The following is a 17,833-nucleotide window of genomic DNA, read 5'->3' as shown; positions in this document are numbered from 1 at the left end:
AGATAAGAATACACAAAACTACAGTTCTGCTTCACATTATTTTCCCCCATCTCCAAACAGAATGTTTTCTGCTTGGGAAACATTCTGTGGAAACCTCAGGTAGCCACACGGACACACCCACAACTTTGCTATCCTCCCCGCCCCGCAACTAGTTTTCCCCCCCTTTTTTTTTTCCTTTTTTACTGCCATTTTGAAGCCAGAACAACTACTTTATGCTGACTTTTTTAAAGATGACCAAAAGAGAAGTCATGAACAGCTTTTGTATCATTGTATTTATATTCAGTATTCCTTATAGAGCCCAGAATTTTGCTTGTTTAATTAACCAATGTAAAAACATTCTAGGTATGAAATACCTTCTCTCTGGATACTTCCTACACTAGCTAGAAATATCTAGTATTAGATACTGTTGCATGTGTATGTTCATATATATTTTGATATCTCGGTATCAAAATACACGTGCAGATGTGTAGAGACACGGGGAGCGAACCCTGTCGCTGCCCGAACAAAGGAGCACTGTCAGCTGTCACACAACAGTGGTGCCGCTCGCAGACAGCAAGTCTGCTCCAGGGACTCACACCTACCAAATCCTGCCGCAGGTTATACGGGTTTCTCTTCTGTGCATCTCAAATGCACACATGCTCATGCGCACGCACGCACACTTGAAGTAGTGGTTTCGAAAACACGGAGGTTGAAGCTATTTTTATTCCTTTTTTACGAGAAACAGCAATTCTAAAAAGCATTGTAAGAATTAGGCCATTTCCCCCAGGTAGCTCCCAGTTTGCTAAGGCATTGAAGACTCTTAACTTTGTCCAAATACTACCAGTGCCGAGTGCATCAGTAGGCACTACCACCCATGCTGCACAATCCACAGCAGGCTTCAGTCATACACGTACGCCAATAAAAACAGATGCAAGATTTAATTCCTTCGAGACAAATATTTCATTCTCCCTGAGTTTGTTTCTGTCTTCACATTCAATCAAATGCTCAAAACTTGTGTTTAAAAATAATACAAAACCCAAATATACAGACCACACATACAAACTGCTTGGTGTAATGTTGCCAACAGAGACATTTTAAACCCTAACAGCTGTGCATTTATTTTGTTCTAACTCCCAAATGTTTGTAGTATCATGACATATGTCAACTGAGATTTTTTTTAAACGTTGTATCAACTGGAGAGAAATGACGTGACGACACATTTGGAAATTTAGTCACTGGTTGAGAGCCCTTCCCAACTACAAAAGAACATTTACTTCTGACCCCACTAATAAAGGCTGCACTCCTGTCATCTTCATTTTGCACAGGCACAGTTTATGGGCTGGATTTATAAACGTGAAGTCTGAAAAAAGCCAGGGACTTCAGTGAACAATCCTTATTAACTAAGCTAACACACCCAAGCTGTTTAAAACAACAGTTTGATTACTCAAACAGAGTTGGCTTCAGTTTACACCACTGTTCCCTTAGCTTTGATTTTACTACACTTGAAGCAAAGATATAGTTGATTGATTCATAGGAAAGATCCCACATCTGTGATCGAGTCAGATTAAATGTTTTTGCAACCAGCTCATATTCTTGCGATAGATCTGTTGCAAAGATGCCTTTATCGTCAGTCTGGAGTTAAATTGAAAGAAAAGAAAAAAAAAAGTTTAAATTAGTTCCTCTACATCAAAAAGGGTTTTTTCTACATGTTACAAAGCAGTTTTATCTTGCTGTTTCACATTTTATTCCATGGTTCTTTCATCTGTTAGTAATTATTTCACACTTTATTTGCCCTGTTTTCACTCAAAATTAATAAATTACTCAAACATACAAGAAACATTCTTAAAGTGGTGGCAGAATTTATCAAGAAAATAGGATTTCCTATTAAAATTGCTAGAAAGATGGTTATCAAACAATGCATACATGCAAGCTATGTCAGTATGTGCAGGTCTCCTTATTCCTCTTCCCCCCCTTCCTCAGATCTGGGAACTGGAGCATACTCTCTGCTTCTACATCTTCAGGGAAGAAACTGTCTCACCCTCTGCACTTAGCGTCAACTAGAACAATTTCTTGACACTGACTGAAGTACCAGGCCAACATCAAAAACATATGATCAAAAGCCACCTAAAGATTATTCATCTAAAAGGAGCAAGTTCAGATTATTTAAGGGTTAATGAGATTATGCATCTGCAACTCAGAGTCCTTGCATCCCCACAGAGAAGAATACTAACTATATCCTGTTAAACTTAAGACACTGTAGTATCTCCTCCTTCTACTACTCTTGTTTTTATAGGCCTTCATGGGTAAACTGCTTTCTTACATGACTTCATTGCTTGTTGGGACTTTTCACAATTGAAAATCTCAGGAATAATCTCTAGTCATGAATTATTTTTCACCTAATACAACAGAGTTCAAACTCAAATACTTTAAATAAAGGATTGAGGCCTATTTGAATAATAAGCACAATGCTCTAATGTACATACACGCACACGGACAATGCTACAAATTATAGGGGTTAAACCAACAGGATAATAGTAAAATCCTGCCAATGCCAGCAAAAGTACTTGGCACCTCAGCATCGAAGGACCTTAATTAGCTGTTGAGAGAACTGAAGTACTCTCATCCAACACAATAAATCCCCAGGTAAGCACAAGCTTACATGCAAGCATTGGAGCAATATATTTAAAAGAAATCTGTCAGTATGCAAACAGTTAAGTTCATTGCACACATAGCTGATCATCTTATCTACACAGAAAAAAAAGGTCTTGCTTTACAATAAACCCACGAGAAATACTAAAAATTCCCATTTGTATTACAAGCATTTCTCAAACAGAACATCATGATTTCCTATAAGCAGATGATTTGCTGCAAGGTCAGAAATGGTAAGTCAGCTCTCATCCATAACAGGAGATACAATGCTCCAATTTCACACTCACTTGGCTTTTTGCCTAAATACAGGGTTAAAATCAAAAAACTTACACAAAGCACTGCAGGGTGGCCCATGTTGTACCAGTATCCAAAATGGTGTTTGTCACAGGAAGGCACCGTCTGAGTTTTGATGTTTGATGTCATGCAAAGTTCTAAGGGAAAAGAAGAAGAAACAAGGATATATATAAAAAAAAAGACATGTTTTTGACACATTGACTTATTTCTTTTCCTGAATTAAAATTAAAATTAGCTACTGTTGTTTCCTTTATTTTCTATGCTTCAAATATTTGGTAATATCTTCTGAGGAAAGTTTGGTAATCAATTTCTTCTTAACTACTGGCTGGGTATAAAATTTAGGGAGCTTGCAAACTGAACACAGAAACACCACACATCCTTGCACAGCAACTAAAAGTTACGATTTAGTTTTGTTTTCACCTGAGACATCAGTTGTTGTCTGCTGCCAAAAATATGGCAAAACCACAAAGTGTTCCCAGTGTACCTTTATAAGCAATTCTCTCACATACACTGCCACATTTTTCTAAGTCACCCCTGGTCACAGACAAACCAGAGTTACTAGATCAGCAGTACATATGATATTCTGAAATCCAGAGATCACCAAGTAATTTTCTTAACTTTTCTTACCAATAGGTATATGATTCTGTCGAACAAGTGGCACTAACTCTTCTGAACCTGCTGTTGCAGAGTTGAGAAATGTTCCGTGTCCAATTCTGTCAGGGGGCAGGCCCAGGAGAATTTTGGTCTCCTCTTCTTGATTTGGAATCTAGAGAGGATATATTTTACATTCTGTCAGGGCAGCATAAAACAGCACATTAAAGAATTACAATGGACTTCAAGCTCTATTTTCACAGAATATCTTGAGACTAAATATCTGCATTACTACCCTGTAAAGAAAGAAGTAGTGCATGGAAGTGACTCTGAACTTGGAATTACAAACCGAAGCAGCCATAATCCTAAACTGGTATGTAAAAACAGATGATCGCTATTTGCAGTTCAGAAGTACTTTCAGTTGGAGGCCTCACATGAGCTTTGTATGCTTCAGTTTCAAAACTACCCTGTCAAGAAGACCTTTAATGCCTGTTTTACACAGGGATTCAAAAAATGATGCATGAAGAACTTAAACTGCAAGAGGCCAAAAACAAACAAACAAACAAAAATGAAACAAAACCCAAAAGACCACTGAGACATTTAAGAACTACATTGTCAGAGAAGCATGCAGGAATATCCTGCAAAAGCCTCCTTAACGAAATAGAAACAAGTATAAACAGGCCTGTGACATGACATATCATGCGTAATTTCCTGAAGAAATACTTTCAGTATTTATCAGACTCATCACAGAAAACTTCAGCCACCATTTCAACAGATTGTGTGGAGAAGCCCAACTCTTTCTACTGACACAAGCAGAGCTAACAGAACTATGAAAACGTGCGCATTTTACTATACAAGACTTCTGATAACATACCAGGAAGGAAACAGTGGATTGCTTGGAATATTACTTATTTTCAATTTCACACCTAAGCCCCAATAGATATAGTACAGTAAGAAATAATTTGACAGTTCTGATTCAGAACAGATTGTTGAAGATTTCTCCTTGTTTTCTTCTCTCATAAAAATGCCCCAAACCATTATTACTTTGGCTGAGAAGTTCAAAACGCACAGAAGTTAATTTTAGTTTCCTCAAGGTTTTTATAAAATGGGAATTACAGAGAGAACCAAAATAAAGAACATTTTTACCTCTGAAAGATGCAATGCCAGCTTTAGACCTGCTTTTTTTGCTTCTGAGAGTGGTTCCAAAAAATCTTGACCATGTCCTGCCTGGAAGACAGAAACACATGACCATTCTACAGCTTGTTTTACAAAACTCCTCCTATTCAATAATTTAGAAGTCTGGCAATATCAAAACACTTAATGCAAATACAGATACATTGAATTATTTTTGTTTTCCCATTACTTCAGTTAGGAATGCAGCAAGTCACATAATGTTCTGCTACAGGGGCACAATTTAGACAAATAGGTCAAACGTCAGTAGTGCAGATGATGCCCAACACTGACAAGACTGACTGTTTCGATTTTGATATCTTTTCTACAGCTGTTACCTAGAGCTATTTCATTTCAACTTCCCAGCTACCCGTGGGGGTGCAGGATGTTGAAGAGAAAGTGTAGCAATGCAGAAGACGGCATTGTGAACACAGAAGACTGCATGTAGCCTGGCTGAAGAACAAGAAATGCAGCAAGATGACCGAGCGTGATCAGCATTGTGACTGGACTGCTTTGCACGTGTCTGACTTATGGGATGTTGCAAGATCCAATTGGCTTTAGTGGCGTGTTTGCGCATGTTGTATGCGAAGGTCAGTGTAAGTGGGAAAGTACCGAGTGAGCGGACAAAAGGCCAGTGAACAAAAGAATAAAGGTCTCTGCTTTTGCACAGCCTGGAGTCCGTGTCATCAATCTGCTGCAGCTACCCTTGCCCTGGTTTGGCCTAAACCAGGCCAATTTTCCTTTCAGTGATTTTTACTTTCAGCTAAGTCTCCTCTAAGTAGCTGCACTTTCTGAAACTAACTGCATGTTCTGCAGACAGTGTCTGCTTCCAGGGCTGATAACGCTCGAAGTTCGTCGTTATCACTGAGGCACCGGTAGGGATGTTATGCAGAAAGGCTCTGGCTGTACTTAGTCTTAGAGAAACCAAGGTCACTGCTAAATTCCTCACTGCTTACGAGTGACGAGCCGCAGGGGGGTCGCACCTGCAGGGAGGTGCGGACAGGGCAGGTGACCCAAAATTGACCAACGAAGGTATTCCATCCCATCCACATCATTCTTGGTATAAAGTGGGGGGATCACGAGGGCCTTGGCCGGCTTGAGCCTTCGGCCCTTTCTTCTCCCTCTCACCCTTCTGCTATGGCTGGTGTCCAAGGAGGACTCTGTCTGTTTTCCTGCTGCCCCCAATCCCGATCCGTGCATCCCTGAGTCCAGTTCCCGTCTGTTGCTGGGCCCAGCCTGGGCCTTCCCGGAGCCTGCCCTGCAGTGCCGGTGGTGACGTGACCAACATCAGGGGAGCTCGATCTTGGTTTTGTATGTATTTGTATATATTTGATTATTTCCATTTTATTATTACGTTATTTTTCATTATTATAGTTCATTAAAACTGTTTTAACTTTCCAACCCGTAAGTCTCTCTCCCTTTTCCCTTTCCCTTTCCCTTCCCTTCTGGAGGTGAGGGGGGAGGGTTAATTGAGGGCATCTGCCACCGGTTTAATAGCCGGCCCAGCTTTAAACTGTGACAACCCTCAAACATTTTTGCTTTCTTAATACGCAATAAGCATTTGGTGCATCTAAACAAAATTTAAACTAGTGCCAACTTGCAGCATTAGTTGACTTGCCTTAACCCAGTCAGTCTGGCTGGGACAATTTAGTAACAGACACTTCCCGGATAAACACTACTTTTCAGTGGCTCTTTTTTCAGTGTCATATATTCATCTGTTGATTCTTTGTGAGAGTATCTGTGCCTTACAGCAACGGGGATTAACCTGGTATCAAGATTACAAGCAGTCCATTCAAACTAGCAACAAACATCAGATAAAAACTTGTAAGAGCGAAGTATGATGAGAACGGCTTGCTGCTACACAACATTATGTATGTATCTTCAAGAACAGACCAAAATAAAACAAAAAACTTACAGTGGGATCACCACTGAGGTCAAGTCCTACTACGACCCCATCAGTGGAAAGAAGGAACTCTTCAGCAAGTTTAACAGTCTGCTTAGCAACTGCTGGACCACTTCTTCTATTTATTGCTATTAACAATCTAGGATGGAAAAGTACATATTAAGTTAAATACAAGCTGTAATATCAGGAAACCAACAAAAATGGCACTTCACATCCTTCGTGACTGAGTATAAAGAGTATTTGTACAGGGAACTGTTCAAGGAATGAAGGTGCCAAAGTGCAGAGGGACACAAATTAGATATATAGGTTAGCCTGTGAAATGCAATAGCCATGGTGAGAGGGAGGGCAGGGAACAAGACACTGCTCATTTGCTGCCTGCACCATCAGGTGAGCAGCCTCTCTGAGCTGCACACATGAAGAATGAGAATTCTTCAGCTTCCACAAGTAAATCTAACAAGGGTGGCTACTGAGAGTACAAAAGACAGGCAAGCAGAGTGTCTCCAAACAACCACTGACACCTTCGGAAACTTTCCTGCTGGTTAGCGCTACCTCTCCCTTACAGCAGGTTGCTTGTACAGCTAATCAAGCAAAAGCTTTGCAATGAATCTAGGCTGTGAAAAAAGAGTAATTTAATGTGATTTCCATCAAAACACTGCTTTTCATGAAAATGCTGCAAAGAACGGACACTCTTAGAGCTGAAAAGCTTTACCCGGTTTCATTCTCTATCAGTAAGAAGGTTCCCATATGAATTACCTGCTTCCACTCCATGTAATCGAGTTTAAGCATAATTTTCTTTTCTACACTGATGGTCTGTAAACCCTCTGCAAACCATGACCGAGCATCAGACTACACAAACCCTTGAAACAGAGGTACTCCATGTGCTTTATTTACCTTACATCTATATCCAAGCCTTCTTCTTTACACTGCTTTATACCCTCAAGTACAGTTTCAACATACATCCTTTTGGTCATACCTACAAACACATGTACACATTGGGAATAAACATATTTGAATTAATTTTATTATGTTGCAGACCCAGCTCTCTAGCCTCCTAGGTTTCATTTTGCACCTTTGATTTTAGTCCATAGTCTTCTAAGCTATATAGTTCTGTTTATAAATATAGCTTTACTTTGAAGCATACATTTGAACTAAGCCTCCTCCCAAGCATCTGAAATAAAATAACTTAGTGTGAACCAGAGAGTAGCAACAGGACTTCTCCTATGTTTCTCTTAAACCACATCTAAAAGAAAATAAAAAATGAAGTAACAAAAAGGAAATATATCAGCTATTAAAAATATTAGCAGACTCAGATGTCACACTAAAGCGAATAACCCAAATTACTGGGTAGTAGAGTTATAACCAACACATTTCTGTCCTCAAAAATCTAATAGTAAAGTGACGTGTTTTTATATGGTTAAATCTGTGCTTTTATATTGAAAGTATATTTTTATTGACCCAACTAAGTATGACTTTGCTTGTTATTAACATAGTCTTACCTAAGTTTTACAGCATGTCAGACTTACACATTAAAAACCAGAACAGACTGTACCTGTGGTCTTTTCTTCTCTAGGAGTGCTCCTCAATTCCAGATACTTGACACCATCATCAGCAAATTCTTTAATAATATCTTTAGTTATCTGATTAAGAAACAGCGTATTCAACATCACAAAAGTAATGCTTATGATTGGTTATCTTTTCCTTTACAACTAAAAGACCCAGATATCTTTTGGTGTGAAACACTTGCACAATTTTCAGGCCCTCTGTGCTTTTAGCGCTCTCCATCTCTGGAAATATTACCCCCCAGAGGGCACCTTCAGTTCCCGCAGCGATACTGAAGAGAGTTCGGACAACTGAGAACTTCCGTGCCTGAACAAGAATACCCCTCCGCTGGTGCAGGCACAACCCCTTTCACAGCTACCATGCCTTTCTGTAAGTTTAACAGCTCATTGCTTTCACAAAAATTAAATCTAAAAATTATATAAAACCCTGTGTTTCTAAATTAATGTGTTTTACAATAATAACTCTGACCTCCACTTGAAGGGACCATTGTTGATATTGTTACTTGGAACACAGTGCTGTTAATCCAACTAATTTTGACTGTATTGCTTGCTAGTTTTAAGCGAACTTTTAATTCACTTACCAGTAAAATATCTTCAGTCCTAGTGGTAATCTGATAGATGGTCTGAAACATCTGAAAACATCTAAAATAAAAAGTAAAAAAATTAATTGGACAAATGTTGAACAGTAAAATGAGTATTCAAAAAACCCCAACATCTACACTTTGAAAACATGTACTCGCTATGCTCAGTTAACCAGCCTGTAGCTTGAAATACACAGACCAGCTGAATGGCAATTTCTGATTTTAGATGCTAACAATGCCTTTGCAACAGAAATTATTATTATTATTACCACAAAGGTTTTTGAAGCACAATGGAAAACATGAAGTTTCCAAAACAGGAAAGTATATGAGTCAATTTTCTCTGAAGAGCATATGCTACAAGTGAAAATCTTCAATCCTTTAAAAAGGGAATTAATGAACATGAGATTTCCATTTAGTTTGCAAACATCTAAGAAGTTATTCTATAGATACAAGTAGCAAAAAATCTAACAGGTTGTACTGTAACTAAAACTTGAAAATGTATTTTCTGCAGTCAGCATATGCCTCTGTTTTGAATTTAATTAATTAAGACACCCAGTGAATGTCCATCACACACGCACATGTGTACTCACTCATCTAAGGTTCGTTTCTTTCCTTTGTCAATCACAGTCATCCCGTTCTGGATCTGAAGGTACGGCTTCTGGGCCATAAGTTTCTTCATAGTGGCAGAACTGATACAGCCGTTCAGATGAGCATGAAGCTCCTAGAGAAAAAAAAAAAAAAGTCCTATGGATTTGTGTCCAGTGAAAAGGATGGCTTCTACATCTTGTCTGTATCACTGCTCTTGTATCCTACATTACAATTTCACTCAGAGTTTGAAAATAAAATAACAGTTACCTCTGTGTGTTTGGCTACTAATTGTTTCCTCATGCTTTTGCATGCACCGGGTCAACTGAGACTGTCCTATTTGTCCTTGTCACTCGGTGGGCTGTTGCTGGCTCGGATCCCTGTGAGACCACAGCTGGCCCAGGGGAAAGGGCTCTCCAGCTGATGCTGGAGTGGTGCCATTCAAGGTGAGGAGGAGGCAAACAGCTGCCTCAGTGCTAAGAAAAGTATCGTAAGGATTCAAGAACTCTTTCCCCATCCACTGCAAGTTAAATGCATGTGTACATCGATTGAAAATAGCAACATCTGTATATCCACTCACTCTTTTTTTCATACTTTGAAGTTCTAACTCACACCAGAAATCCAACAAGATGCTACCTCTACCCATTAACAGCAACTGGAGTAATTGCCCACCTTTGTCCAAGACTGCCTTCTGCCTGACTTTCTCTTGACAACCTGCCTTTGGGGTCCAAACCTACGATCCTCAGCTCCATTCCTCACTTCACCTTTGCTCCTTCCGATGATCTCTTGGCTCCTGACATAGGGAACATGTCCCTTGTGCCCTCCTGACTCATTCAAAAGGTATCTGCAGAGCATCTGCTTTGTGACCTACCCCCTCGCCCCCCTGGAACACATCCCTTCGCACTGGGAAAAGAAAAATTAGAGAAGTATTTCTGCAAGCCTTTGACTGGAAAACACGTTGAAATTGTAACTCCTTCGAGGTTTAATTTAAATTTTAGTTTTGTGAAGCATTATATTTCAGATTCCCATTTTAAAGTACTAAGTTCACAAGCAGAGGAAAAGGGGTCAGATCATCTTAAACTGTGAAGGTGTGCAACTGCAGCTGACCCCCAGGAGCTACGGCTGCTTACCACTCTGGATGCCAAGCCAGACACACACTACTGCTGCTGCTACATGGAATTTATTCAGCGTCTTGCAAGTGAAATAGCTCACAGAATTCAGCCATTAAACGCGATCCCTGAAAAACGCCTTATTGAAAAGGAGCACGAGAACACAGGCGGGTGCGATGTGATGCGGGTCTGGCCGTGCCCCGCGCACGGCCGTGCCGGCTCTCCGCGCAGGACGGGCCGTTCGCCGTGTCGCCGGCGCAGAGCGGCAGCCCCCATAAGGACGCGGTTCCGCGTACGGAAGCGCAGCGCAGATGCGCAAGGCGCACCCCTGGCACAGGCAGAAACCCGCGTTATCGGGGACAGGCTGGTGGGGCGAGGCTCGGCGGGACGGGCCAAGCACGAACACGAAGGTCCCGCTCAGCTGATGCAACTGGGAGAAGATTAGGCACTAAGCACTGCGCGCAGGCGGACACCTACCGCGTGTGGCTGCGGGACAAAAGCCCTCACAAACAGCGCGCGTTTGAGAAAAACTCTGAGGAAACAGCAGCTGTCTGTCTGTCTGTCTGTCCGTCCGCCCGCCGCAGCGCTGCCCGCGCCAGCCCCTCAGCCCCGCTCCCGCCCCCGGGGCCGCCCGCCGCAGCCCCGCACCTGAGGGCCGGGCAGGGCCCCGCCGAGCCCCCGCGGCCGCGCCGCCCCCGCCGCTCACCACTTTCGGCAGCCGCCGGTAGAAGCACAGCTCCCGCTCCCGCACCCGCTCCGCCGCCATGACAGCGCCTGCGCGGGCGGAGGGCGGGCCGCTGCCGGGGTCACAGCGGCGGCCCCGCCCCACGGCCCGGCCCCGCCCCCGGGCCGCAGCCCCACCGCCCCCCCCCGCCGCCAGCCACCCGCGCACGGCAACGGAGGTGCGGCAGGAGCGAAGGCGAGGCCATAAAAAACACCGTTAGTATTTAATTCCGTACAAGCTTCAAGCTCAAGTTTATTCCAGCGACACGGTTCTCTGGCGCTGCGCCCCAGCGCTACAGGAGCGGCAGGCCCGGCCCAGCGCCAGGCGGGGGGCACGGCCAGAGCTCGCCTGGCCCAGCGGCAGCCACCCACCCGCGGGGCTTCAACTGAACTAAGTTATTCTGAGCTAAACGAAGTTACTCCTCCGTAACGGCACTCCAGTTTGCTACATCACCTTGGTATGAAGTCGGAGTGGATGAACGCATCGATTATTTTGCCAACCCTTTTCTCGAATTAACTTGGCGAGCTTGCTAGCACAAGAATACGAGTGGTACCTTTCACTGATGTGCAGGCCAAACGCAACCACAATAAAGACATTCTGGAACAATCCTACTATCTATTTCAATTATTTCATATTTAGCCTTTAGTGTTACTGAAATCTAATTCTAAAACGCCCACAATTTTAAGTCAACAAGTCACTAAGCAAATGTTAGCTCTTGCTATATCCCAAACCAGAGATGAATGTCATTAATATCATAAAACATGGTGATCTACGTACTACTAGAGTAATTCAGGCAAATAAATTACCCTCCCACAAATACGAAAAAAAATATATTACTGACATATTTAGGGAAGTCGGCTTTAAAGTTAAATTCAAGGATACAAAGTAAACAATACAATATTCAAGTTAGTCTGCGTCTCTTGGCGCTTGACAGATCACCCAAGTTCAAGCATAGTACAGAATTTGGTTAGCTGGTCAACTTCTTTTCATAGAAAAATAGCATGTCCATAGAAGAAAGGAAATGAAAGTAACTTACTCAGTGATCCACTCTTTATTTTACCTTAGTTAAAGGCAAACTAAGTACAGATACTGTACATTAAAATGTATGCACATAAAAAGAACAGTTGTTCTTCATTCTACCTTAACAGCTCAAACCTCTACATCCTTTTATTTAGAGCCCTTTCCAAACAGTTACTCCTCTCTGAAACATGCTGCACCCACATTTAAATATAAAGAGAACCATCTGCAGGTCCCACATAGCCAACACCTATAAGGAGAACGTCAATTAGTGTCCATATTCCAAGGCCACCAAAGCTGAAGAGTTTTCCCAGACCTTCCCGCCACTGGCCCAAATAGAAACGATCGGCACCAAATCCACCAAGGGTGATGCTGTAAGAAGAAAAACATGATTTGTTATTATTATTTTCAGATGAACTCAGTTTGGGTATCCATATATGCTGCTTTCTGACTATCTACAAGCTGATGATAGTTTTGCTCTACATCATTCAAGAAACTATACATTTTTGGTACAAAAAGAGCTGACTGGGTTATTAAACGAGAAAGCTTTTGATGATTGATTATGTGAAATAGCACTATTTCTTAGCTAATTAATACTCCCCAGAGACTTGACAGTTTTTCATTCATGACATGCAATAAAAACCAAAACTCTCAAATTTATAAATACATTTTGACTTTTCTATGCTAGCAGAAGCAGAAACCCCCAACAAACAAGCTACAGAAACACACCCAAACACTATATCCAGGCTCATGCAGCAGTAAGTGGCAGAGAGAACAACTCTTGCTACAAAGGCAAGTGTGTTAGATCCCTTTCTTACACAGACTCTTCTTGTATCTTTGGCTCCAGGAACAGAGAGTCTCACTACCTAAGTTATCATATTAACCACTTTTGAAATATTAACATTTAATGAAAAAGGTCTTACCACCAAAAGAACTTCAGTTACTTTCAAATCACTATTGTGGTGCTCTAATGGCTTAATATTCCAAAACCAACCTGAATAGTTTCTGTCAATACTGCTACACTGGTCTCTTCCCTAATAATGTAAAATGCCAGAAGCTTCACCCTAAGGCATCTCTAGCTGTTACAGTTGGGAAAGAAGCTGTAACAAATGTACCCCAACTACAGCCAGCTCAGTGACATCTATCGAATTCAGAAACACCTACATTCATTTCAGATGCCAAGAAGTAATTTGGACCATTTTCAGACCAAAGTGTTTAAAACATATAAAAAAAACAGAGAAAAAAAAAACATAAACTTGCAGATTTTTTGAGCATTTGTACCTCCTTTGACCCCATACAGAATAAAAGCAAGCATGTCCTCTCTACTCAGAAAACAGCTCACTTTGTGAAGCCTAAGAATCATTGGCATTTACTCTGAAGGAAGTACCCTCGATGCAGAAATAGCGTAAATGTTTTCTCTCAAGCTCTGTTTACTGAAGACAGCTAGTATGATTGCAAATTAAACCTTCGGGCATCCTATGCCTCCAAATTCTAAGCTAGACTATATGAAATACTGGTTACTCAGTGCACCATTAAAAATTACCAAGCAGAAAACCACACAAACTGAAGATTTTATAGACAATTAATCTATTTCCAATAATATTGTATATTTTAGCTTGACGTTATCTAATAGTTCTTGCGTACCTTAGCGCCAAGGCAGTAGACCACTTGTAACCTCCAGTCCAGTTGCAATAGAGCATCTTAGGAAAGACACGATTACCTAAACATCAGAAAACATTCAAACCTTAACGTAACAAAGACCACCTAGTGAGTAAGAAAAAGACAAGCAAGAAGATGCTGTATTTCTCTAACAGGAGTCTAAAAGGCTTGACACTAATAGAAACAAACACTGTCAACACAAAAGCTCATATGTAGTTCACAGTTGTCTGTTCCATCAATCTGTCCCACATCAGAAAACATGCAAGATCACTGAACAAATAGGGGGAAATTAAACTAGTTGGGTGATAACAGTGTGACTTTTTAAAACTATCCTACTGAGACATTTGATATTAATTCTGTTAGTGGTGTCCAAATCAGTTTAAAAAACAGAACGATTTTCTCTCATGTGAAGGTATACAACAGTATTAAAAGCCACCATGTACAGTTAGATGTCACTATTATGCTTTAAAATTAAAATATAACTATAAAAAAAATCAACAGATTAATCAAGGTTCAGGCTGTTACTGCAATGGGCATAAACAAGCACTGTATTGACCCATTACAAAAAATGTTAAGAAATTCTTTAGAAAAAAAGCTTCTTTACAGACCTGTTTTAGCCCACCTTACCTAGACAATGAACGTGATCCCGTACCGTACAAGTGGCATTATATCGTTGGCGCGGACAAGAAACCGTCATGCAGTTTGTAGAATTGGTACATACATAATCAGTTGTTGCAAGCTGCCAGCAAAACTGGCACGTCATGTTAATTGTAAAGTTCTCCTGCTCATGGTTATTCTCGTCCTATAAAAGGACAGCATTATCACTTCACTAGTAATAAAAAAAATTCACAGTGTGCAGTATCAAATTACATTTCATGGACAGACATCTTGGGCAAAATAACAATTACCCTCTTTGCTATCGCTGTGTAGTCAAGTACAGTAGAAAAATCAACATTAGGGAACTGAGAAAGAGTCATTAAAGCACAGTTTAACATTACTGCTTCCTCCGAGCTAAGGCTACTGCCCAAAGGAGGACCCATTCCGCCTCACCTGTAGTATCAGTCCGCACCTCTGGCAGGTATTTAGCCTCCCCACTCCCAAAACGGCTCAGCTTTGATTGGTCAACAAATTGATTTAACTCCATGGCATGGCTGCGCAACAAAAAGATCCAACGCAAGGAAGCCTGCACCTGAGTCAGATTAAATGCACCACAGATCTGCAAACCTGCCTACCTAAGAACCTGGAAATCCATTTTTTATATTTTATGACAAGATACCACAGTTTAATTAAATGACTTAAATTTGGGTTTAAAAGTAAGAGGTTACTTACAACACAATGAACGTGTGGCTTGACTTTGCAATCAAAAGTGGCTGGCTTCCCATATATACAGGAATAGTTTGTGTTACACGTCATACAGTCTGGTGGCAATCTACTGCAAAGCCCGTTGCTAGGACATTTAGTCACATATGGTGGAATTTCTGTACTTTCTGAAAGGTGAAATATGTGAATAAAATTAAGAAAGTGAATAAAAAAGCTATATAGTCCAAAATATATATACACATTTTCTTTTATACATATATATACACACACCCCCTGACACTGTATAAAGGGCTTTCCTTATTACACAGTGAACGGCATTGAAGTCTGGGTTGTGGGAACCACTGCGTGACCCAAGTGACTGCCCAGCACAGCAGGGCACCCCGCAAGGGTCTCGAAGAACTTCTGCAGAGGCCAGCACAGCAACGCCACTCAGTAGAGCGCCCAAACAGAGCTTAGCATGGATTAGTGCCGCCTCAGCCAGTACTTCTCAGCGGAAGTAATCAGTTTAGGTAAAGCGGCAGGCTGACACACACAACCTGCTTTTAGTTCAGGTCTAGTGAAGTTTGCAGCTAGCAAACACTAGAGCAGTGTTGCAGCCCACGGTGACGCACCCCTTAGCAAGCTACAAAAACCGTATTTATGTTCAACAGGGAACAGTAACTAGTCCTTGCAGAATGCTGGAGTCTTCCAAGAACTTCCACCATCCTGAGAGGGTATAAAACACAGGAACCACAATGGCAGTTTAACTGGTCATTTTCTAGTTGTAAGATCTTACAAGGACCAATTTTCTAAATATATAATCCAAACTAATCGTTAAGGTCATTGGAGAGTAATTCACAATGTGTTCTACTATGCCTTTCACCACTGTGAAAGCAGGTACAGGTTTCTAAGACATAATTCAATAACTTTATTATTAAACCCAAGACACTGAGGAAAAAGGCCCAAAGAAGAAAAAACAAAAGAAACATAATATCATACCTGCTGCTTTAAAATAAGGAGTATTTGTACTTGTTGAAGTTAGACTTTTTGCAAATGTAGACTGTGGCTGTGAATGCTTTGTGGTCATCAAAGATCCTGCTACAGGGGGGAAAAAAAAAAGGACGAAGTGCTATTTCTAAAACAAAATTCATCTGCAGAAAGAGTTTGACTTCCGCACACTGATATGAAGTTACAAGTGTACGGTGTAATGAGAATTAAAAAATTATAAAAATCTGTTTTCTTGTTTTATAAATAGTGGAATGTTTAATATAAACATTAAAATGAGCATTAGAATTGAATCGTTCCTTTTAGACAAGTACCCATGTTTATTTCCATTCAGTCTTACTTTTTGATTCTTGAGAATTAAACAACACTGCAGAGAAAGCACATTTCACACTGTATTTGCTACTGAACAAAACCATTTAATGAAGCAATGCAGCTGCTTCTCTGACAGAAAGCTAGGACAGAAGATCTGGCTGGCAGCCACGGCTGTGTTTGTGCCTGCACGAATCCCCCGACCCCAAGGACTCGGGGCTGTGCAGAGCATGTGGATCTGCGCCGCAGTCCAGAAGGCAGCGCACACACACACAGAGCACGAGTGGGCCGTGCCCGGGTGGAAGGATAAACATGGGTCTGTCACATCTACCTCCCCGGACGGTGCCGAGAAGCCCCAGCCCCTCGCCATTCCGTTCTGGATCCCCCGCGGCTGGGGAGCAGGAGCACAACGGGCGCTGTGTAAGCGCCGAGCAGCAGCGCGGCCGGCGAGCGGGGCCCAGCCTTTGTCCGGGCATCTCCGCGCGAAGCACCCGCCCTGCCGCGCGCCACCGAAGCCGGCCAGGCCCCGAGCACCTGCTGCCCCCTCTCCAAGCCGGGGGAGCGGCAGCGCAGCTCCGACACGCCGAGGTCACGGTCACCCAGCCCGGCCGCTCGGGAGCGGGACCCGCCGGGGGACGTCCGGCCCCCGCCCCGGGCACCGGCTGAGGACACGCGGGGAACAGCCCCCACCGGCAGGCGAGGCGCCGCCGGGCCCCCCCCGCCGAGCCACGGGCTCCGAGCGCCCGTCCCGCCCGAGCCACCCGGCCGAGCGGCAGCTCCCTCCCCTGCGCCCCCTTCTCCCACCGCCCCCGCCCTGTCTCGGCCCCGGGGGGGGGGCGGGCAGTGCGGCGGCTGCGCTCACCGCGGCCGGAGAGGACGTAGAGCTGGGTCAAGAATAGCGCGACGCCGCAGAGGCTCCGCAGAGCGCGCAGCTCCGCCAGCGCCGCCATCTTGCCTGCCGGCTCCGCCGCTCCCGGCCAGGGGCGGGGCAGAGGGGGGGGGGGAGGCCGGGGCGGGCCTGACAGGGGCAGAGCGGGCGGGAGCCAGGGCGGGCCTGACAGGGGCAGGGGTGGGGGGGGGGACCAGTACTTGGTCCTTCAATTTTTTTTCCTTTTTAAAAGCAAGGGATAATCAGTTGGTAAAAAGAGATACACAAAACCAAACCAATACAAAACTAAAGACAGGTCTATTGAATGCAAGTCTGTACAAGTGTCAGGCAGAAGGAAAACACTAGCTCTGTATTTGTATAATTTATGCAACTAAAATAGTATTTTCTGCTTAATTTCAGCAATATTTTAACCACAACAACTACAGCCGTATAGCTTAGATAACTGAGTAACACAGTGAATGCCATCTGAGCCTTATAACTAAAAAACAGCATATAAAACTGAAAAAAAGTG

The 17,833-nt window shown here is 42.6% G+C and overlaps 2 protein-coding genes across 2 annotated transcripts; both read right to left on the bottom strand.

The window, feature by feature from the left end:
- Positions 1-667: 667 nt before the first annotated feature.
- MAPDA (N6-Methyl-AMP deaminase) lies at positions 668-11,191 on the bottom strand. Its single transcript, XM_068410232.1, has 10 exons — positions 11,127-11,191; positions 9,317-9,447; positions 8,727-8,787; positions 8,136-8,223; positions 7,478-7,559; positions 6,599-6,725; positions 4,660-4,740; positions 3,550-3,688; positions 2,959-3,059; positions 668-1,611 (listed from the first exon to the last, which is right to left on the bottom strand). The coding sequence occupies exons 1-10, from the start codon at positions 11,184-11,186 to the stop codon at positions 1,420-1,422; spliced, it is 1,062 nt and encodes a 353-aa protein (XP_068266333.1). The 5' UTR covers positions 11,187-11,191; the 3' UTR covers positions 668-1,419.
- Positions 11,192-11,601: 410 nt separating this feature from the next.
- On the bottom strand, positions 11,602-17,395 carry TM2D3 (TM2 domain containing 3). The gene is made up of 6 exons (XM_068410490.1): positions 17,296-17,395; positions 16,119-16,217; positions 15,150-15,307; positions 14,448-14,622; positions 13,806-13,881; positions 11,602-12,533 (listed from the first exon to the last, which is right to left on the bottom strand). Exons 1-6 carry the CDS (start codon positions 17,381-17,383, stop codon positions 12,368-12,370), a joined length of 762 nt encoding a protein of 253 aa, XP_068266591.1. The 5' UTR covers positions 17,384-17,395; the 3' UTR covers positions 11,602-12,367.
- Between the last annotated feature and the right edge of the window lie 438 nt (positions 17,396-17,833).

Source organism: Nyctibius grandis, chromosome 11 (genome assembly GCF_013368605.1).
Source record: "Nyctibius grandis isolate bNycGra1 chromosome 11, bNycGra1.pri, whole genome shotgun sequence".
Classification (NCBI taxonomy): Eukaryota; Metazoa; Chordata; class Aves; order Nyctibiiformes; family Nyctibiidae; genus Nyctibius; species Nyctibius grandis.
This window is presented reverse-complemented; position numbering and strand designations above follow the sequence as displayed.

Bases quoted from the DNA above. Each gene is read 5' to 3' on its own strand.
- MAPDA (XM_068410232.1), bottom strand. From the start codon at position 11,186: ATGGCGGCGGAGCGGGTGCGGGAGCGGGAGCTGTGCTTCTACCGGCGG. The intron at 8,788-9,316 runs GTGAGTACACAT...TTTTTATTTTAG, and splicing joins AAGAAACGAACCTTAGATGA to ATGTTTTCAGATGTTTCAGA. The intron at 6,726-7,477 runs GTAAATAAAGCA...TTTCCATCCTAG, and splicing joins GGCTTGGATATAGATGTAAG to ATTGTTAATAGCAATAAATA.
- TM2D3 (XM_068410490.1), bottom strand. From the start codon at position 17,383: ATGGCGGCGCTGGCGGAGCTGCGCGCTCTGCGGAGCCTCTGCGGCGTC. The intron at 14,623-15,149 runs GTAAGTAACCTC...GTCCTTTTATAG, and splicing joins AGCCACACGTTCATTGTGTT to GACGAGAATAACCATGAGCA. The intron at 12,534-13,805 runs GTACGCAAGAAC...TTCTTCTTACAG, and splicing joins TCTACTGCCTTGGCGCTAAG to CATCACCCTTGGTGGATTTG.